General features: G+C 47.0%; 1 protein-coding gene across 4 annotated transcripts in view; it reads left to right on the plus strand.

Moving 5' to 3' along the window:
- The window catches only part of GTF2E2 (general transcription factor IIE subunit 2), a 143,810-nt gene that overhangs the window by 64,055 nt on the left and 56,845 nt on the right, over positions 1–22,910 (plus strand). For all 4 annotated transcript variants that reach the window (XM_030194519.1, XM_030194517.1, XM_030194515.1 and 1 more), the window contains exons 3-4: positions 3,984–4,075; positions 6,580–6,687. In XM_030194519.1, the coding sequence (XP_030050379.1) occupies positions 3,984–4,075; positions 6,580–6,687 (200 nt within the window). The remainder of the gene's footprint in view (positions 1–3,983; positions 4,076–6,579; positions 6,688–22,910) is intronic.

Genomic DNA, 22,910 nt, shown 5'->3' on the forward strand with positions numbered 1-22,910 from the left:
AAAGGTGGCCTCTTATAACCTCCGACCGGTGGGTTCTTCAAATTGTCCGGTTAGGATACCCCTCAATCTGGACTCCAAGCCTCCAAATTGCCCAACGGGAGCTCAGTCCTACAGCTCCCAGCACAAGCAGGTACTTGCAGAGGAACTCTCCGCCCTTCTACAGGCCCAAGCGGTTGAACCTGTTCCACCAGGGGAAGAAGGGCTGGGATTCTATTCCAGGTACTTTCTTGTGCAAAAGAAAACAGGGGGGATGCATCCCATCCTAGACCTAAGGGCCCTGAACAAATGTCTAGTCCGAGAAAAGTTCAGGATGGTTTTCCTAGGCACCCTTCTTCCCATGATTCAGGAAAATGATTGCCTATGCTCTCTGGACTTAAAGGATGCTTACACAATTGTACTGACTTTGTCATGGCCTTGGAAGTCCACTCTGGATGATGTTCAGCTGGGTCCTGCACAGGTTAATGGATAGGCTTCGGTTTAGCTGTTTGCCCATCTAGTCAGCTGATGTTGGCAATGTATTTTGATTCCAGCTCAGCTCTTTAAGGATCTTTATCTTCTCCAGCTTGCATTGTGACCCTGGAGAGCAGTAGGTTGCTGTGCACATGTGCTTTGACGGTAGTGGTAGCCTTGTGCCTGGGAGGGAGGTACAAGTATTTTGTCTTTCTCTCTTGTGTTCGAGGTCTGGTAAGTGGGTGGCATCTGCATATTAGATGGATATCCTTTCACTATAGCCCTTTCGTGGTGAAGATTTGATAGGAATTTGGGCTTTAGTCCTCAGGGTACGAGTTGTGATGCTGGCCCCCTTGAGGCTGAGCAAAATGTTTTCTATAGTGGCACTCTGAGGAATTTCCCAGTTTGTGTGGGAGTTAATCAGGTTCATCATCCTTTCTTTCTGGTGGCCCCTTGGAATATTATTTTCATCCAGTACATCCTTTATGGCCACCTCCCTTGCACTTGTCTGTGGCCCTGGGAGGTGGATTGACATTTTTACTTTGGGGCTATGTTCCTGGGCGCAGCTCAAAGTGCTGACCTTATCAGGTAGGGATCTGCCTCTTCTTTCTCTGCAGATTCCGTGTCTCTCTCCCACCTCCCCCCCCCCCCCCAAAAAAAAAAAAAAAAAAAATCTGTGGCCAACATGCTGTTTCCCTTGTGAAATTTGTCTTCTCTTCTTTTCTTGCTTTGAGCAGGATGCTCCCTGTAGATTTATTCAATGCCACATACATTGATGGTCCCTAATTCAGGCTTTTTTTCTAGGCAACCAACTCACTCTTTTTTTTTTTCTATTTATGTTCTGTCCAGCAGGTTACATGGTGCTTTGCAGCTCCCTGGTTCATAATGTTCTCCATGGATGACTGGGGCATATCCGTTGAACTGAAAGACGGTTCTGTCAGATGGTATCCTGGGTGATATCCATGATAGCTGTTCTAGTGGCTTTTTTGGAAGGCAGTGATGTGCTCATCGCTGCTTCTACATTCAGTCATTGGAGGCTCGGTCTAGGGAACTTGATGCGTTTGTGGAAGATGCCCTCCAGGGGGCTTGCTCTCCTTTCTCCCAGGGCTTACAACTTTGGTACATCCCACTTCTCTAAACTGGTTTATCGGCATGATAGGGTGAAGTATGTTCTTAAGTACTAATTTCCTTTACTTGATTCCTGCTAGAACAGACCAGAACAGGACCTGCCTGGAAAGGCTAATGTTCTTCAGGTCATTTCCATCGGTTTCTTTCAGTGATTTGAGTTTGCTCTCAGGTTTATCTTTGCAAGGGATTTGATTAGATTGTTTCACAGATTTGTTGCAGTCTGTCAATTTTTCCTTTGTCAATAGGATACTGGAGAGTTCTAGGGCTACACCACTGCTTTAAACTGATGATGTCATCAGAAGAATTCAGTATTCTCTGCCTACATCTGCTGTTTGGGAATGGACTGATCTAGCAAGAATCAAGGAAAGGAAATTAGCAGGTAAGAATTTTTGTTGTTCTTGTACTCACCTGGTGTAAACATACGTATGTGCACACAGAGCACAGCTGATGGTCTCTCTAAACTGTAGCCTATAGAGAATGCACATAGTTATATCTGGGACATTAGTTAATATTTCAGATTTTTTTTTGGTTGCTTTTTTAATTTTAAAGGTTTTTATTATGTTTATTTAAAACTTGCTATACTGTTCTATCTGAAAAACAATTCAGAATGGTTTACAGTAAAGAAAAAGAGAGAACACCACCATTATGTAGATAGGAAAGAATCATTCATACCTTTGTTAAAAAAAAAAAAAAAAAAAAGGATAAAGAAGGAGAGAGGAAAATTTTCATTTAATCAGGATTCAGACCCAATCTCTGGACCCAGCCACTGGTGACCAAACTCCTGTTGGAGAGAGGAAAATTTTCATTTAATCAGGATTCAGACCCAATCTCTGCACCCAGCCACTGGTGACCAAACTCCTGTTGAAAAAAAGTATGTGTTTAAATCAGTCTTAAATTTGACAAATGACTTTTCACACTGCAAATGCAGGGCTAATTCATTCCATAATTTCAGAGCTAGGAAAAGAATGTGGAATATCCAGTTGATTCAAATGAAGCACAGTGAGGTGCAGTGAGTATTAATTGATGATTATAGGAGATAATGACATCAACCCACAAAGCTTTGAAGACATTTCTCTTCAACATAGCATACAAAAACAATCCTTGATGAATCATACTACTCAGTACATCACCCAAACGCTCTAAAACACTTCGACACGACCTTACCCATTACCTTCTAATTAATTCCTCTCTTACTTCCAATTTATTACCGACTGTATATAATACTATGTAATGATCATACCAAATTAACACCCTGTAAGCCACATTGAGCCTGCAAAAAGGTGGGATAATGTGGGGTACAAATGCAATAAATAAATAAATCAAAGAAACTGGAATGGATACATGGAATGCCCTCCTGCGGAAGGTGGTGGAGATGAAAATGGTAGCGGAATTCAAACATGCGTGGGATAAACACAAAGGAATCCTGTGTAGAAGGAATAGATCCACGGAATCTTAGCGGAGATTGGGTGGCAATGCCGGTAACTGGGAAGCGAAACTGGTGCTGGACAAACTTCTATGGTCTATGCCCTGATTGTGACTGAATAGGTATGAATGGGCTTCCGTGTAAATTTAAGGGGCTTCAGTGTTAGCTTCAGAACTTTTAGTACGAGAAAGTTCTGGGCACACTTGTGCGGTCTGTGCCCTGTGCAAGGACAAATCAAACTTGGGTATACATATAAAGTATCACATACCATGTAAAGTGAGTTTATCTTGTTGGGCAGACTGGATGAACCGTTCAGGTCTTTATCTGCCGTCATTTACTATGTTACATGATGATATAAATGTTGTAAAAAAATAATCATAGCAGTCATATTCTTCTACACGGTGTTCAGAAAAAAACAGGACCCCCAACATTTTTCCAAATAACTCAAAAACAAATGTATTGTTCTTAAAAAAAAATTCTATTATTGACAGGTATTATTGCAAGATGCCGTAAAAACTAGATGATCCCTGTTTTCAAAATGTCATTCAGCAGGTGACCATTAAGATCTGTTTTAGCAAAATGGTGTTCAGCAAAGAAGATAAGTTGCAATTAAATTTTTGTGACAAAATATAGCCTACCATGCAAAGCATTTGCTAAGGAAGTTTCCTAATATAGGTTGGACTAATGTATTTTCAAAGGTCATACTAAAAGTTTCAAAATACTTTTCAATTGTTTAAATAATGTAACTGGTCCTGTTTTTTCTAGGCACTGTGTATAAATCCCCTGATCAATCGTAATCTAAAACAGAACTAGTAATAATTTGTTTAAGCTAGGAAAGTGATGATAACCTCTTAGATAATTTTTCAAGTTTTTTTTTTTTTAATGTTTACAATGAAATTTCTCCCCTCCCTCATCCCAAACCAACCCAACTGGAAAGCAGCATATTGTTTAGTTGCTTTTTATGATTTGTTTCTATTTGCAGATGCCAGCAATGGAACATTTAACTTGAAAGCTCTTTCTGGAAGCACTGGGTATAGGTTTGGAGTCCTTGCTAAAATAGTTAACTACATGAAGGTAAATTCTGATTTCCTCCTTGGACACTGTTTTGGAAGTTTGTCAGATGTGGAAGATATTGTGGTTATTCCACAAATGGAGTTGTCACTTGCTGGTGTTGCATCTTAAGCTACACATATTAACTGTCCCTCCAGACTGTAGGCCTTGTGTATAAATACAGTAGTTTCAGTTGCTGTAGGCCTTGCGTATAAAATACAGTAGTTTCAGTTTAGGTCAAATTAAAGTGACATCTGCTGTGATGTGATTTTTTTCCCATACGCTAATAATCCAGCCCGTTCTCTTGCTGTCTTGTTCTCAGGATTAGTGGAAAAAAGATTAAAAAAAATAAAAATCCAGGGTTGGTTCTCTGGCTCACAGTATCTGGGTTTAGAACCCCCACTTGCCCAGACCTAGGTGTACCATGGAGCTGATGATACCAAATCCAGGGAAAGAGGGGATTACTCCCATAAGCCCCTGCCAACACACAAATGCTAATGAGGGCATGCCTTGAAAGAGGCGTCCTACATCCCTGACCTAGGATGTGGTGGTTCTGCCACTGAGGCATGCCACCTGGGGAGGAAGAGCAACAGAAACTGCAGGAGAGAAAAAGAAGAAAGCTAAAATTAGAGGATCTTCTGTGTGATCATTTTTATATGGTTATTTGTTTATCAATTTGCTGTCCAGTATTTTCTGTTGAAATATAAATTATGTTGGTTAAACAGCAAGGACCAGGAAGGGAGCATATAAATGTCATAGACTCCTTAGGAGATGGTAGTTCTTTCTTTCATCTTCCCTTTCTTCAGACCTGTCTATCGTGCAAGCTTCTAACCACCACCTGCTCCTCCTCTTTTCAAAGGAGGATATACCTGGTGCTGCACTTCTGCTGCTCTTTGGTAGCCCGGATTATTTGCAGATGCTGTGGCCTGGCTTTCGGGCCTTCCTCCTTTATTTATTTATTTATTTGTTTGTTACATTTTTATCCCACATGTTCCCACCTATTTGTAGGCTCAGTTTATTTATTTATTTATTTTTCCATCTAAGCTGAGGGCATTTCCTGTAGCCTAGCACCAATGCCTTATTTCCTACATAAGAGTAGCCATACTTGGTCAGATCGATGGTCCATTTAGTCCAGTATCCTGCTTCCAACAGTGGCCAATCCAGGTCACAAGTACCTGGCAGAATCCCAAATCCTGTCACTGGTAGGGGTGTTCTCTACCCCCCTCCCCCCCTTAGATTGTACGCCCTCTAGGAATAGAGAAATCTCTATTATACCTAAATCTAACTCACCTTGAATTGACAGTGAAATGGTGTGAGGTACATATTTTTTAAAAAGAATACCTGTTAAGCCACTCTGCTGCATCCTATGGGCAAAGCATTCCCTCAGCCTGCTCACCCATCTGCATCTTCCTCTTGGTGGGAGCTGTTCCCTGCTATCTTTCTCTGCTGCTTTTTCTTAGCAGGTGAAGGGGATTTTCCCTTTCTCCTTCTCTTGATCTTCAAGAGCAGCAGGGATGTTTGCTGGTTCATGCCACAAGTAAAAGTGAACTTGCCTGAGGCAAATGCAGATTTTAGTCCCTGTAAGGTATTGCTATGGATATATCTTACTGTTCTAGACTGCTATCATACACAAATTTTACTATAGACTGAGGTGAGGTTTCTCTCCACCCCTCCCTCAAGTCTAAAGATCTGAGAGCAAAGCTTGCCCTGTACCCTTCAGTGGAGTTGTCTAACCGCCATTTTCTTGGACACTGCCAGAAGTACCATGGATGTCTGACAATGGAGCAGTGTGGTTGACCCCCCCCCCCCCCCCCCCCCCGGTGCATTATAGTATGAACCTATTTGATATCTGTCCCTGCTCCAACAATCATACTTTACTTTTCTTCCTAAATGTTATTCCTGCCATCCCTGCTCTAAGAAAGCTAGTGATAAACACAAAAGCTCACTAAATGAAAAGACGTGAAGGAAGAATTACAGGTCAGCTAGGCTCTATAACTGCATTAGGAATAAAATTAGGCAGACTAGTCCAATACCTGTGACCTAGTTGCTTACACCAGGCCTCGTTGAACAGTGTATTAAGATGAAAACTTTACTTCTGAAGTGCTTTCATGTCCTCAGCTGTCCAAGTGACAGGAATCTAGGTCAGGAATTAAACTTCTATAAGGCATTGAGTTGAACCGCATGATGTTCAATTCTGTAAACCAAACACTCATGTTTATGTTCCCATTATGTTGATAAATGTTTTTAGAATAATGACATTTATGCATTTGAAACTCATAAATGCATAAATTCCAAGATTCTTCCTAAGCGCTATTGCGCAAATACCTGTGTAACTTACATAGCACATATGTGCAAAGGTGGGGGTGTACCCACAGGTGGGACATAAGTGAGGCCATAATTTAATTTAAACTGTAATTTACACATGTTCCTACTATATTTAGGCACTCGCACAAGCTCTATGGTGTTTGGTATTGGGATGGATGTAGACAATGATCTGATTAGTCTATAATATGTTTTCTTTTTTACAGACACGGCATCAGCGGGGAGACACCCACCCTTTGACTCTAGATGAAATACTGGATGAAACGCAACACCTAGATATTGCACTCAAACAGAAACAATGGCTTATGAGTGAGGTAAAGGATGCAAAGTATAATGCACTGAACTCCAATAATATGTAAAACTTTTATACAGTGCATTACTCCAGAGAAAGAAAAAAAAAATCCCCCTCAAAACAAAAAGCAGAGCATAATTTTAGAGTGAAATGTTTACACTACTCATAGTATGAAAGCTATGAGGAGTAAAAGGACCTTTGGTCTTAGACAGGAAAGTGAAAAGTACCTACTAAGAGTTCAAAAAGCAAAGAATCCCTAAATTATACATTAAAACAGTAGTGGTAGCTGGATCCATTATGTCCTATGTCAATACATTTCGTGATGTGACTCTGCTCAGTTGAGGAATACATCGTATAGATTAAAGCTTTGTATTTATGTTTAGGCTGTAATTGTACTATTCATATTTTTGTTTTATTCCCTTCACTTCTTTACTATCATTCTGTCCTTTCCCTCCCATGTTCAAGGTATTGGAAGTTTTAGCCTTGTCAGCTTACGGACAGTTATGGTTCTGACCGAAACCGAATGTGTGGTTGAAATTTGTGGCTTGGTTTTTAGCCAGGGACAGAGCCGAAGCGGAAACCAAAAATTGTGCCTGACATGCCCCCCCCCCAGTAGAAGATGGGTTGCTTCAGGCACCCCAAGCCCCCTGATCAACTGTGTGCCCTCCCCAGGCCTACATTAACCAGCCCTGGTGGTCCAGTGGCCTCTTTGGGAGCAGGAAAGAACCCCATTCTTTTCTGCCTGATGCTGCTGTCATGGGTGGTCCCAGCAGCCATATTGAGATCGCTCTTGCTTATGCAGGTGCCAGCCTCAAAATGTCTGACGGGACTTCTCGCTGCAGTCTCGGCAGCCATTTTAAACCAGCGGCAGTGGGGCAAAAAATTGAGGTTCTTTCCTGCCCCTGAAGAGGCCACTAAACTGCTTCAGGCACCTCGAGCCCCACAGTCTCAATAAAGACAAACCACACAGACAAATACATACTGTTAAGCTCACCAACATCAAGTACGATACCTATATTCTAATTCCCATAGGATATATAAATGCGAGATCGGCGGTTAACCAGTCAGCGATACTTAGAGACAATAGAAGCAGAACAAATAGGGCTACTATTCATAACAGAAACATGGTTGTGCCTCAAAGACAATCCAGCATTGCTCAACATATGCCCACTGGGATACAAAACAATACACATCAACAGAAATAAAAAGGTAGGAGGTGTGGTCGCACTAATATACACATCCACAGCAATAGAAATCATGGCATGCAAATTACTGATACCACACTAAATGGGCAACTATGCGTCGTACTGTTTTACTGCCCCACAGGAAGCTGGTCCAAGACGATTTCCAGGATTTCGTATCAAACATCTGCACAATCAGACGTCCTACTACTAGGAGACATTAATCTGTACCTAGAAAAACAGCACGACAACAATACTGAACTCTAATGGATTTCCTAAACCAATGGAAGTTTAAAACAGCACAAGCCACTTCATCCCACACAAAAGGCCACCTGTTAGACATACTAGACCACAGGTTCTCAGCCAACAACAACCATATATTAGAAAAACATTACTGGGAAAGAAGTACCTTGGTTAGATCACTGAAAACTCACATTTACACTACAATGGAAAGAGAACAGAAAGAACAGACAATCAAGTTCATCACACACTTTCACAACCAGAGGAAAGGTGGACAATTGAATCTTGGACTACAGTGATGACCGAATATAAGAACATGCCAACCAACAACATCCAGTTCATGAGAAATTGGGATAAAATAAACGAAAACGCACTGAACAAAATAGCACCACTTAAAATGAAAACAAGAACCCTGAACAGATTAATACAAAAAAAATAGTCAAACTCATGAATAGTCTATTGAAAACCCAAGCTGTATTAGCATCAACCAAAACACCATCGATAGTATTTTGAACAAAAAATAGCAAAGACAAGAACAAATCTTGTGAAAACACAAACATCCATCACAGACTTCCTACACGAAGTTGAAACTAGTGATGCTCACATCACAGCAGACAGGATCTGGTCCACCTTTAAACCACCCAAAACCAACACAGTTAAGACATTACTGACAAAATACGCACATGCAAACTGTATGCTAGACAACTGCCTCAACTATATGATGAAAAATCCACCAGACTGGTTCATTTAATGTTTCACTGAATACATCACATACATGTTTTTGAATGGACAGTTCTCACTTACCCCAATCCCTAAAAACACCACAACATCAGCAATATCACAAACTACAAACCAGTAGCTTCAATACCACTATTGACCAAAATGATGGAGGGGCTGGTAACACAATTATTAATAGATTACCTGGCACAATTTTCAATCCATCACAGCTCTCAATCAGGTTTCAGACCACATCACAGCACAGAGACCAGCCATAACCACTCTAATAACAAAGTTCAGAAGTCTAATATGCCAAGGACAGAAAATCTTACTACTACAATTCAGTATGTCAAGTTCATTCAACCTAGTAGACCACACAATACTAATGACCCTATTCAACAATATAGGAATTAGCAGTGCAGTGGCAACATGGTTCAGTGGTTTCTTAAAGACCAGATCCTACAATGTAAAGATGTCTAACCAGCTATCAGCCTCTTGGACCTCTGAGTGTGGGGTACCGCAGGCTCTCCTATATCACCTTTACTCTTCAATTTTATGATGACTCCACTCGGCAAAAAACTGGAATTAATGGGTTCAACCCATTCATATTCGTAGATGATGTCACTATTTCATACCTGTTAACCACAGTATCACGGAAATACTAGACAAGGTCAAACAAGGCCTAGACCTTATAGAAAAAAGGGGTACAGTCTTCAAACTCAAACTAAACAGACAAAACCAAATTCCATGTAGTCCACACAATCCCACAAATCTCCAAAAACTTACAATCAACCATCAAACATACCAAATTGAAATATAACTAAAAATACTGGGACTCATTCTTGACAAACGCCTATCTCTGGACAGTCAAGTATCAGCAGTCACATCAAAATGCTTCAGAACACTATGGAAATTGAGAAGGATTAGAGACTGTTTTCCTAGACAATCATTTCGGCTAATAGTGCAATCGATGTTCTCCGAGGACAAGCAGGCTGCTTGTTCTCACTGATGGGTGACGTCCACGGCAGCCCCTCCAATCAGAATCTTCACTAGCAAAGTCCTTTGCTAGCCCTCGCGCGCCCGCGCGGCCGTCTTCCCGCCCGAAACCGGCTCGAGCCGGCCAGTCTTCTTTCGTCCGCACTCGGTACGGTCGTGTTTTCGCCGTGTCGAGCCCCGGAAAGTCGACCTCGCGCGTCCTTTTTTCGACGTGTTTTTTCTTCGGAAAATCCTACAAACTGTTTGGGAAGTGCTCCGGAAGCCCTCTCGGGTTTCGTTTGCCCCTTCCCGTATTTTTCAGATTTTGCCCCGGTAAGTTTTCTTTCATCGTCGGGGTAGGCCTTTTTTCGGCCTCGGTCGAGATTTTTCTCCCTTAAAGTTTTGGTGCTCACTTTCGTCATTTCGGATTTTGATTTCGCCGGCTTGATTTTTCCGCCCATGACATCGAAGCCTTCCAGCGGCTTCAAGAAGTGCACCCAGTGCGCCCGGGTAATCTCACTCACTGATAGGCACTCGTCGTGTCTTCAGTGTCTGGGGGCCGAGCACCGTCCTCAGAACTGTAGTCTGTGTTCCCTGTTACAAAGGCGGACTCAGGTAGCGAGATTGGCCCAGTGGAACGTTTTGTTCTCGGGCTCTTCGTCGGCATCGACACCGGGGTCATCGAGTGCATCGACGTCGTCAGCGTCCAGACCTTCATCCTCGGCCGCCAGTGCATCGAGGCATCGGCCCTCTGCATCGGCGCCGAGACATCGGATAGCTGCATCGACGTCGGTGGTACCGGGACCTCGTCTGCTGATGTCGTCGGACGGTGGTGCATCGTCAGGAGTGCAGGTGAGGGCTGTCCATTCCCCTGCTGGTGGCGGTGAGCCTTCGGGTGGGTCTCCCCCTACCCTGAGGGCTCCTGCGGTACAGCCCCCCCGAGATCGACCTCCTTCGACCTCGGCCCCGAGGAAGCGACGGCTGGATTCTACGTCCTCCTCGTCGGTGCCGGGGAGCTCCGGTGACATGCTTCGGAAGAAGTCGAAGAAGCATCGACACCGGTCCCCTCCCCGCGTCGGCACCGAGAGCTCTGGGTCGCCGAGGGAGTCGGCACCCAGCAGGCATCGGCACCGAGAGGACCGCTCACCCTCTGTTCAGGAGGTGTCGATGCGCTCCACTCTGGACAGCCCGGAACAGCCTCCACGCCCCGAACAGGTTCTGACGTCGACACCTGCATCGACCTCCATGCCTTTCTCTGCAGCCGCTCTGAACGAGAGCCTCCGGGCCGTTCTCCCAGAGATTCTGGGAGAGCTGTTGCGCCCTACCCCTCCGGTACCGTCGAGCGTGGCGCCGGCTGGCCCATCGCCCGGGGTGAGGTCCCCGACATCGGTACCGCGTGCGGTACCGACTGCGGCCACCTCCCAGGAAGGCTCCCCGACTACGTCGGCGGAGGGAGCTTCGCCGATGCGGGCGAGGGAGTCTACCTCTCGACGCCCCCATCGTGGACGTGGCTCTACCGAGTCGAGCCGGGCGAGGTTGCAGACACAGGTTCGTGAACTTGTGTCTGACACCGAGGGTGAGGCCTCGTGGGAGGAAGAGGAAGACCCCAGATATTTCTCTGACGAGGAGTCTGAGGGTCTTCCTTCTGATCCCACTCCCTCCCCTGAAAGACAGCTTTCTCCTCCTGAGAGTCTGTCTTTCGCTTCCTTTGTCCGGGGTCTTCCTTCTGATCCCACTCCCTCCCCTGAAAGACAGCTTTCTCCTCCTGAGAGTCTGTCTTTCGCTTCCTTTGTCCGGGAGATGTCTACGGCCATCCCCTTCCCGGTGGTTGTGGAGGACGAGCCCAGGGCTGAAATGTTTGAGCTCCTGGACTATCCTTCTCCACCTAAGGAAGCGTCCACTGTTCCCTTGCACCATGTCCTGAAAAAGACATTGCTTGCGAACTGGACCAAGCCATTAAGTAATCCCCACATTCCCAAGAAGATCGAGTCCCAGTACCGGATCCATGGGTACCCAGAGCTGATGCGCACCCAGTTGCCTCACGACTCTGGAGTTGTGGATCTGGCCCTAAAGAAGGCTAAGAGTTCTAGGGAGCATGCTTCGGCGCCCCCGGGCAAAGACTCTAGAACCTTAGACTCCTTTGGGAGGAAGGCCTACCATTCCTCTATGCTCGTGGCCAAAATCCAGTCTTACCAGCTCTACACGAGCATACACATGCGGAACAATGTGCGGCAGTTGGCGGGCTTGGTTGATGCGCTCCCCCCTGAGCAAGCCAAGCCTTTTCAGGAGGTGGTCAGGCAGCTGAAGGCGTGCAGAAAATTCCTGGCCAGAGGGGTGTATGACACCTTTGATGTTGCGTCCAGGGCCGCTGCTCAAGGTGTGGTGATGCGCAGGCTCTCATGGCTGCGTGCCTCCGACCTGGAGAACGGACTCCAGCAGCGGATTGCGGACTCGCCTTGCCGTGCGGACAATATTTTTGGAGAGAAGGTCGAACAGGTGGTAGAGCATCTCCACCAGCGGGACACCGCATTTGACAAGTTCTCCCGCCGGCAGCCTTCAGCCTCTACCTCTACAGGTAGAAGATTTTTTGGGGGAAGGAGGACTGTTCCCTGCTCTTCTGGCAAGCGTAGGTACAATCCCCCTTCTCGACAGCCTGCAGCCCAGGCTAAGCCCCAGCGCGCTCGCTCTCGTCAGCAGCGTGCGCCTCAGCAAGGCCCCGCGGCTCCCCAGCAAAAGCAAGGGGCGAGCTTTTGACTGGCTCCAGCAGAGCATAGCCGACATCCAAGTGTCCGTGCCGGGCGACCTGCCGGTCGGGGGGAGGTTGAAAGCTTTTCACCAAAGGTGGCCTCTCATAACCTCCGATCAGTGGGTTCTGCAAATAGTCCGGCAAGGATACACCCTCAATTTGGCCTCAAAACCTCCAAATTGTCCACCGGGAGCTCAGTCTTACAGCTTCCAGCACAAGCAGGTACTTGCAGAGGAACTCTCCGCCCTTCTCAGCGCCAATGCGGTCGAGCCCATGCCATCCGGGCAAGAAGGGCTGGGATTCTATTCCAGGTACTTCCTTGTAGAAAAGAAAACAGGGGGGATGCGTCCCATCCTAGACCTAAGGGCCCTGAACAAATATCTCGTAAAAGAAAAGTTCAGGATGCTTTCCCTGGGCACCCTACTTCCCATGATTCAGGAAAACGATTGGCTATGCTCTCTGGACTTGAAGGATGCCTACACACACATCCCGATACTGCCAGCTCACAGACAGTATCTGCGATTTCAGCTGGGCACACGTCACTTCCAGTACTGTGTGCTACCCTTTGGGCTCGCCTCTGCGCCCAGGGTGTTCACAAAGTGCTTGGCTGTAGTAGCAGCAGCACTTCGCAGGCTGGGGGTGCACGTCTTCCCATATCTCGACGATTGGCTGGTGAAGAACACGTCCGAGGCAGGAGCCCTGCAGTCCATGCAGATGACTATTCGCCTCCTGGAGCTACTGGGGTTTGTGATAAATTACCCAAAGTCCCATCTTCTCCCAGCACAGAGACTCGAATTCATAGGAGCTCTGCTGGATTCTTGGACGGCTCGCGCCTATCTCCCAGAGACGAGAGCCAACAACTTGTTGTCCCTCATCTCGCGGGTGCGAACGTCCCAGCAGATCACAGCTCGGCAGATGTTGAGATTGCTGGGCCACATGGCCTCCACAGTTCATGTGACTCCCATGGCCCGCCTTCACATGAGATCTGCTCAATGGACCCTAGCTTCTCAGTGGTTTCAGGCTGCTGGGGATCTAGAAGACGTGATCCACCTGTCCACGAGTTTTCTCGAATCCCTGTATTGGTGGACGATTTGGTCCAATTTGACTCTGGGACGTCCTTTCCAAATTCCTCAGCCACAAAAAGTGCTGACCACGGATGCGTCTCTCCTGGGATGGGGAGCTCATGTCGATGGGCTTCACACCCAAGGAAGCTGGTCCCTCCAGGAACGCTGTCTACAGATCAATCTCCTGGAGTTGCGAGCGATCTGGAACGCTCTGAAGGCTTTCAGAGATCGGCTGTCCCACCAAATTATCCAAATTCAGACAGACAACCAGGTTGCCATGTACTATGTCAACAAGCAGGGGGGCACCGGATCTCGCCCCCTGTGTCAGGAAGCCGTCAGCATGTGGCTCTGGGCTCGCCGTCACGGCATGGGGCTCCAAGCCACATATCTGGCAGGCGTAAACAACAGTCTGGCCGACAGACTGAGCAGGATTATGCAACCTCACGAGTGGTCGCTCAACTCCCGAGTGGTGCGCCAGATCTTCCAAGCGTGGGGCACCCCCTTGGTGGATCTCTTCGCATCTCGAGCGAACCACAAAGTCCCTCAGTTCTGTTCCAGGCTTCAGGCCCCCGGCAGACTAGCATCGGATGCCTTCCTCCTGGATTGGGGGGAGGGCCTGCTGTATGCTTATCCTCCCATTCCTCTGGTGGGGAAGACTTTGTTGAAACTCAAGCAAGACCGAGGCACCATGATTCTGATTGCTCCTTTTTGGCCGCGTCAGATCTGGTTCCCTCTTCTTCTGGAGTTATCCTCCGAAGAACCGTGGAGATTGGAGTGTTTTCCGACCCTCATCACGCAGGACGAAGGGGCTCTTCTGCATCCCAACCTCCGGTCCCTGGCTCTCACGGCCTGGATGTTGAGAGCGTAGACTTTGCCTCTTTGGGTCTGTCAGAGGGTGTCTCCCGCATCTTGCTTGCTTCCAGGAAAGAGTCCACTAAGAGGAGTTACTTCTTTTTATGGAGGAGGTTTGCCGTCTGGTGTGACAGCAAGGCCCTAGATCCTCGCTCTTGTCCTACACAGACCCTGCTTGAATACCTTCTGCACTTGTCTGAGTCTGGTCTCAAGACTAACTCTGTAAGGGTTCACCGTAGTGCAATCAGTGCATACCATTACCGTGTGGAAGGTAAGCCGATCTCAGGACAGCCTTTAGTTGTTCGCTTCATGAGAGGTTTGCTTTTGTCAAAGCCCCCTGTCAAGCCTCCTACAGTGTCATGGGATCTCAATGTCGTTCTCACCCAGCTGATGAAACCTCCTTTTGAGCCACTGAATTCCTGCCATCTGAAGTACTTGACCTGGAAGGTCATTTTCTTGGTGGCAGTTACTTCAGCTCGTAGAGTCAGTGAGCTTCAGGCCCTGGTAGCCCAGGCCCCTTACACCAAATTTCATCATAACAGAGTAGTCCTCCGCACTCGCCCTAAGTTTTTGCCAAAGGTCGTGTCGGAGTTCCATCTGAACCAGTCAGTTGTCTTGCCAACATTCTTTCCCCGTCCTCATTCCTGCCCTGCTGAACGTCAGCTGCACACATTGGACTGCAAGAGAGCATTGGCCTTCTACCTGGAGCGGACACAGCCCAACAGACAGTCCGCCCAATTGTTTGTTTCTTTTGATCCCAACAGGAGGGGAGTGGCTGTGGGGAAACGCACCATATCCAATTGGCTAGCAGATTGCATTTCCTTCACTTACGCCCAGGCGGGGCTGGCTCTTGAGGGTCATGTCACGGCTCATAATGTTAGAGCCATGGCTGCGTCGGTAGCCCACTTGAAGTCAGCCTCTATTGAAGAAATTTGCAAAGCTGCGACGTGGTCATCTGTCCACACATTCACATCTCATTACTGCCTGCAGCAGGATACCCGACGCGACAGTCGGTTCGGGCAGTCAGTTCTTCAGAACCTGTTTGGGCTTTAGGATCCAACTCCACCCCCCGAGGGCCCTGTTTGTTCTGTTCCAGGCTGCACTCTCAGTTAGTTGGTAAATTTTTTAGGTCAATCTCAGTTATGTCCTCGCCTTTGCGAGGCCCAATTGACCATGGTTGTTGTTTTGAGTGAGCCTGGGGGCTAGGGATACCCCATCAGTGAGAACAAGCAGCCTGCTTGTCCTCGGAGAAAGCGAATGCTACATATCTGTAGAAGGTATTCTCCGAGGACAGCAGGCTGATTGTTCTCACAAACCCGCCCGCCTCCCCTTTTGGAGTTGTGTCTTCCCTTGTATCTCTTTTGCTACATATGAGACTGGCCGGCTCGAGCCGGTTTCGGGCGGGAAGACGGCCGCGCATGCGCGGTGCGCGCGGGCGCACGAGGGCTAGCAAAGGACTTTGCTAGTGAAGATTCCGATTGGAGGGGCTGCCGTGGACGTCACCCATCAGTGAGAACAATCAGCCTGCTGTCCTCAGAGAATACCTTCTACAGGTATGTAGCATTCGCTATACTGTCAAAACTAGACTGCTGTAATGCAGCATATGCAGGATTCAAAGAAAATGCACTAAAATCATTGCAAACTGTCTAAAACACAGCAGCAAGACTGATATTCAAAAAGTCAAGATATGAAAGATCAACCCCACTGCTTGAAATGTTACCCTTGCTGCCAATCAAGGCAAGACTACTCTTTAAAATTAGCACCCTCATTTATAAAATATTGTTCAGAATGACTTCTGAATATATGCTAGATCTGATCGAATTATCCCTAAGAAATGCAAACCCAAAAAAACAGAGGCTACATACTTCTACACCTACCCAACTGCAGAAACAGAATCTACAAAACCATCTACACGGCCGGATTTAGCTCTCTGGGCTCTAAATGGTGGAACTGAATACCCAAGACAACAAGAGGCATCACAAATTATCTTCAGTTCAGAAAAGAACTGAAGATCTACTTTTCAAAAAATTGTATAACTAACTACACAAACAGATCTTCTATACCACTTTCTAACTGCAAAACATTACTGTAAAACTTTACCTAACTGTAATTTGTAAGCCACTTTAAACTGTAAACCACGTTCTAACTGTAAAACATTACTATAACCTCACCTAATTGTAAATGTAAGCCACTTTGAACCAAAACTTGTTTTTGGAAAATAGTGGTATACAAAAATGTATAAGTAAATAAATATAAATAAATAAATCAGGCCTTGTTAAGGTAGACTTGGGGGGGGGGGGGGCAGGTTGGTGGGTGGACTTGTCTTCAGGTGTAAGGTGAGTCAATCCGGTGGTTGAGCCTAGGGGCAGTTTGGGGGGTGAGTGGAGAGTTTTTTGGTTTCAGCCAAAAATGCGCAGGTATTTTCAGCCAAAACCCAAACGTGGATTTGCAGCTATTTTCAATCCAAAACCAAAATTCAGTCAGCGTCTAAATACGGGTTTCTGTTCTATTTATAAAATGTAAATGTAAGTGACTTTTTTTTCTCGCTAATTAGGAGTGTGTATCGGTGGTTTTGCACCACAGGTACTATTGCTGAGTACCTTTTCCAGTAGAAATAAACATGTACATTTGTGTAACTAGGAGTCTTTTTGATATAGAAAAGGCACAAGAATGGAGGATATGAGATGAGCAAGGGAAGGGGTGAGAGAGTATAGAGGGAGGTGAATTTATTCAATAAATACCCTTATTTAAAAAAAATAAATAAATAAATTTAAAGTCTGTTTTGAGTAGAACGTACTATAGAACAAGGCTTGACAAATCCCAGGTGCCAGATCACCATGGTGCCTAGAAATTCCCCCTCTGAATTTTAGTGGTTATTTTTGTAACACTACCCAGCATTTGTTGTGCTTCTGCACTTCAATTTGGCTCTCTATGTAAGCTTGAGCTATACAATGCAAGATGCTTGGGAGTCTCGCAAAACTTGAAACTGTGAGACCAGACCAAACTTCATGTACTGTTTCCTCTGCAGAGGCAGCCTGCGAGGTGAGGGAATAGGTAGCAGAGAGAGAGAATGGGTGAAGGCTGAAGGGGGTTGAGAGAGAGAGAGGCTGGGTGAAGGCTGAAGGGGGTTGAGAGAGGCTGGGTGAAGGCTGAAGGGGGTTGAGAGAGAGAGGCTGGGTGAAGGCTGAAAGGGGTTGAGAGAGAGAGGCTGGGTGAAGGCTGAGAAGGGGGTTGAGAGAGAGAGAGGCTGGGTGAAGGCTGAGGTTGAGAGAGAGAGAGGGGCTGAGTGAAGACTGAGAGGGGAATAGAGAGGCTGGGTGAAAGCTGAGGGGAGTAGAGAGAGAGAGGCTCAGTGAAGGCTGAGGGGAGTAGAGAGAGAGGCTCAGTGAAGGCTGAGAGGGGAATAGAGAGAGGCTGGGTGAAGGCTGAGAGGGTGTTGAGAGAGAGAGGCTGGGTGAAGGCTGAGAGGGGATTGAGAGAGAGGCTGGGTGAAGGCTGAGAGGGGTTGAGAGAGAGAGGCTGGGTGAAGGCTGAGAAGGGGGTTGAGAGAGAGGGGCTGAGTGAAGACTGAGAGGGGAATAGAGAGGCTGGGTGAAAGCTGAGGGGAGTAGAGAGAGAGGCTGAGTGAAGGCTGAGGGGAGTAGAGAGAGGCTCAGTGAAGGCTGAGGGGAGTAGAGAGAGAGGCTCAGTGAAGGCTGAGAGGGGAATAGAGAGAGAGAGGCTGGGTGAAGGCTGAGAGGGTGTTGAGAGAGAGAGGCTGGGTGAAGGCTGAGAGGGTGTTGAGAGAGAGAGGCTGGGTGAAGGCTGAGAGGGTGTTGAGAGAGAGAGGCTGGGTGAAGGCTGAGAGGGGAATAGAGAGAGATACTGGGTGAAGGCTGAGAGGGGAATAGGGAGCGAGAGAAGGCTAGGTGAAGGCTGAGAGGGGAGTAGCGAGAGAGGCTGGGTGAAGGCTGAGAGGGGATTGAGAGAGAGAGGCTTGGTGAAGGTTGAGAGGAAAATAAGGAGAGAGAGAGGTTGGGTGAAGGCTGAGAGGGGAGTAAGAGAGGCTGGGTGAAGGCTGAGAGGGGAGTAAGAGGCTGAGTGAAGGCTGCGATGGGGGTAGAGAGAGAGGTTGGGTGAAGGCTGAGAGGGGAGTAAGAGAGGCTGAGTGAAGGCTGAGAGGGGAGTAGAGAGAGAGAGAGAATGGGTGAAGGCTGAAGGGGGTTGAGAGAGAGAGAGGCTGGGTGAAGGCTGAAGGGGTTGAGAGAGGCTGGGTGAAGGCTGAAGGGGGTTGAGAGAGAGAGAGAGGCTGGGTGAAGGCTGAGAGGAAAATAGGGAGAGAGAGAGGTTGGGTGAAGGCTGAGAGGGGAGTAAGAGAGGCTGAGTGAAGACTGAGAGGGGAATAGAGAGGCTGGGTGAAGGCTGAGTGGAGTAGAGAGAGAGGCTCCGTGAAGGCTGAGGGGAGTAGAGAGAGAGGCTCAGTGAAGGCTGAGAGGGGAATAGAGAGAGAGAGGCTCAGTGAAGGCTGAGGGGAATAGAGAGAGAGAGGCTCAGTGAAGGCTGAGGGGAGTAGAGAGAGAGGCTCAGTGAAGGCTGAGAGGGGAATAGAGAGAGAGAGGCTCAGTGAAGGCTGAGGGGAGTAGAGAGAGAGGCTCAGTGAAGGCTGAGAGGGGAATAGAGAGAGAGAGGCTGGGTGAAGGCTGAGAGGGTGTTGAGAGAGAGAGGCTCAGTGAAGGCTGAGAGGGAAATAGAGAGAGAGAGGCTGGGTGAAGGCTGAGAGGGTGTTGAGAGAGAGAGGCTGGGTGAAGGCTGAGAGGGGATTGAGGGAGAGAGGCTGGGTGAAGGCTGAGAGGGGAGTAAGAGGCTGGGTGAAGGCTGAGAGGGTGTTGAGAGAGAGAGGCTGGGTGAAGGCTGAGAGGGGATTGAGAGAGAGAGGCTGGGTGAAGGCTGAGAGGGGAGTAAGAGAGGCTGAGTGAAGGCTGAGAGGGGAGTAAGAGAGGCTCAGTGAAGGCTGAGAGGGGAATAGAGAGAGAGAGGCTGGGTGAAGGCTGAGAGGGGATTGAGAGAGAGAGGCTGGGTGAAGGCTGAGAGGGGATTGAGAGAGAGAGGCTGAGTGAAGGCTGAGAGGGGAGTAGAGAGAGAGGGGCTGGTGAAGGCTGAGGGGAATAGAGAGGGGGGGCTGGGTGAAGGCTGAGAGGGGAATAGAGAGAGAGATGCTGGGTGAAGGCTGAGAGGAAAATAGGGAGAGAGAGAGGCTGGGTGAAGGCTGAGAGGGGAATAGGGAGAGAGAGAAGGCTGGGTGAAGGCTGAGAGGAAAATAGGGAGAGAGAGATGCTGGGTGAAGGCTGAGAGGAAAATAGGGAGAGAGAGGCTGGGTGAAGGCTGAGAGGGGAATAGGGAGAGAGAGAAGGCTGGGTGAAGGCTGAGAGGGGAGTAGCGAGAGAGGCTGGGTGAAGGCTGAGAGGGGATTGAGAGAGAGAGGCTTGGTGAAGGCTGAGATGGGGGTAGAGAGAGAGGTTGGGTGAAGACTGAGAGGGGTGTAAGAGAGGCTGAGTGAAGGCTGAGAGGGGAGTAGAGAGAGAGGTTGGGTGAAGGCTGAGAGGGGAGTAAGAGAGGCTGAGTGAAGGCTGAGAGGGGAGTAGAGAGAGAGAGGCTGGGTGAAGGCTGAGAGGAAAATAGGGAGAGAGAGAGGCTGGGTGAAGGCTGAGAGGGGAGTAAGAGAGGCTGAGTGAAGGCTGAGAGGGGAGGAGAGAGAGGCTGGGTGAAGGCTGAGAGGGGAGTAAGAGAGGCTGAGTGAAGGCTGAGATGGGGGTAGAGAGAGGTTGGGTGAAGGCTAAGAGAGGAGTAAGAGAGGCTGAGTGAAGGCTGAGAGGGGAGTAGAGAGAGAGGGGCTGGGTGAAGGCTGAGGGGAATAGAGGGGGGGCTGGGTGAAGGCTGAGAGGGGAATAGAGAGAGAGAGGCTGGGTGAAGGCTGAGAGGGGAGTAGAGAGAGGCTGGGTGAAGGCTGAGTGGGAAATAGGGAGAGAGAGGGCTGGGTAAGGCTGAGAGGGGAATAGGGAGAGAGAGAGAGGCTGGGTGAAGGCTGAGACGGGAGTAGAGGGAGAGGCTGGGTGAAGGCTAGGGGCATAGAGAGGAAGAGACTGGTGGGGACGCGGGTTTTGGTGACGTGAAACATAGGCAATTTTGTTTCACCTATCTGGAGGGTGCTGTCGCAGAGCTGACAGCATGCTTTAAAAGGGAGACTACTGACTTTTGCAAGTTATTTGTAGAGTCACTGTAAGAAACTGATTTATTAAAGTTTCTTTGTCCACAGACACAAAACTCACTTCTTCAGCCTAGCCTTTAAGCAAATAACACTCTTCTCAAATAAACCGATGGTATTTTTACCTCATTCCATCTCCCACTATTCCTGTCTATCTTACTTAATCCTAGCCCTTTACCTTTTTCTTTGCATTTCAGATATCTAGCTTAAATTATTAAGGGCTTCTTTTATAAAGCCACGCTACCGATTCTCGGTTCAGCAAATGAGTGAAAGCCCATTCAATTCCTATGGGCTTTCATTTGCTGCGCAGGAATCACTAGTGCGGCTTTGTGAAAGAAGCCCCAAGTATTTAATTACTTCTGTTCCTAGCTCATGTTTTACTGGTCTAGCATTGTATGATGTATTTTACTTTCTGTTAATATATTTGAACACGTTCATGCTTTAATTTTTATGTAAGCCACATAGAATCTGAGTGATACTCGGGCTAATGCAGGATAAAAGTGTCATAAACAAAATAAAATAGGAAAAGAGCAATTAGTAAGCTAGTTTTTAAAAGAGCTATCGCTGATGTGGAAGGGGATTCCCCCCCCCCCCCCCCCCCCCCCCCCCCCCACCCAACTTCACTGGGGACAATGTTGGAAGGATAGGGAGGGAGAAGCAAGAGGTGTCCACTCTGGCTCCTAAATTTGTGGGCTGGTGCTTAGATTTTGTGAAAATTTGTCAAGGCCTGCTATAGAACAATTTACATTGTAAAATGAGGAATGCATAACAAATCACAATAACAAACAAGTCTAAACATTTGCCACCAAACCCTGTATGACATTTTAAATGCATCTAGAGTGACTTAAATTTTTGAAACATTTTGGAAAAACTGAATGAATAAGTAACCCCTATCCTTTCCCCCAAACTATCCCCTTAACATTGAACATATCAAGCATAACAGTTCCCTGTGAGGGCCTCCAATGTGCACTGCTGTCCAGCTTTAACATAATTGCATTAACGAGCAACATGCATCAAAAACGAAGTCCACGCTCCTTCCCATTTACTCAATGTCCTCCTCCGTTCAGCTGGCAAAGGTTCCATCTCACATATATGACGCACTTTCCCCAGCCATTTTAATAATAAAGGAACCAGGACTGATTTCCGTGAACTTGCTAAGATCAGACGAGCAGCTGCCAAATTGCCTTCACTCATCCTGACATCCGGCTAAATAGGTACACTGCAGGATCCCAGGTGCGCTGCATCTCCAACCAAAGTGAAGCCTAGCCTGTTTAGTTTTTCAAAATGCCCTAGCTTTGTGATATGTCCACCAAATGTGGCCCATTGTTCACCAATCGCCGCATCCTTTCAAACACTTTAATGATTCTAAAAAATAATTCTATATTTCGCTCATGTAATCACTTATTACTGGCTTTTCCATCCATTAGATTTATTCAGTTCAGAGCAATATTTTCTGGTTCGTTTTGGTTTTCTGCTGTCCATTTTTGGAATAATTTACCACTGCAGATTCACTTTTTAATGAAATTATCTGTTTTTTTTTCGGAAGGTGTTAAAAACATGTTTGTTTCCTTTATTAAGTTTTAGCATAAGTAATCTGATTATTTTTTATTGTTCTTACTTTGTGACATCCTAATATGTATGTTACCTCACCTTGAATTCCTTTTGAGAGAGTTGGTGGATTATAAGAATCTGGTAACATAAAATAACATAACACAACCCCATCACAGAAGGGAAATGCAGCGCAAGCAAATGGATGAAGTACCAGCTGTATAATACTTTTAATACTATTCTGCAAATTTACAGCTGTGGAAAACTTAGCCAACCCCTTCTCCATAACCTCCCAATCCCCCTCTGCATAAGAAATACCCTATTAACTTTTCCACTTCTCTGTATGCCATTGGCTCCTTATTGGTATCCCAGAAATGCCGATAAAATATCACCACCAGCCACCTTGTACCCACAGTCATCGCACTCTCCCTCCAAAAATAAAAAAGCCTCCTTCCTACCAAGGATCCTCCTATATCTAGCTGATGAAAGAAAATGTATGAGTTGAGCATATGCTAACAGGTCTTGTGCTGGCAGACCATAGTCCTAGGCAAGGGCCTGAAATGAAACAAAGCTAGTGTCATCCTATATCTGTATCCAAGTTACTAGACCTCTCCTTGCCCATTGCCGAAACACTGCAGAACCCATCCCTGGAGGAAATAACGGATTGGATGCAGTGGGAGT

This window comes from Microcaecilia unicolor, chromosome 2 (genome assembly GCF_901765095.1).
Source record: "Microcaecilia unicolor chromosome 2, aMicUni1.1, whole genome shotgun sequence".
In the NCBI taxonomy this organism is placed as follows: Eukaryota; Metazoa; Chordata; class Amphibia; order Gymnophiona; family Siphonopidae; genus Microcaecilia; species Microcaecilia unicolor.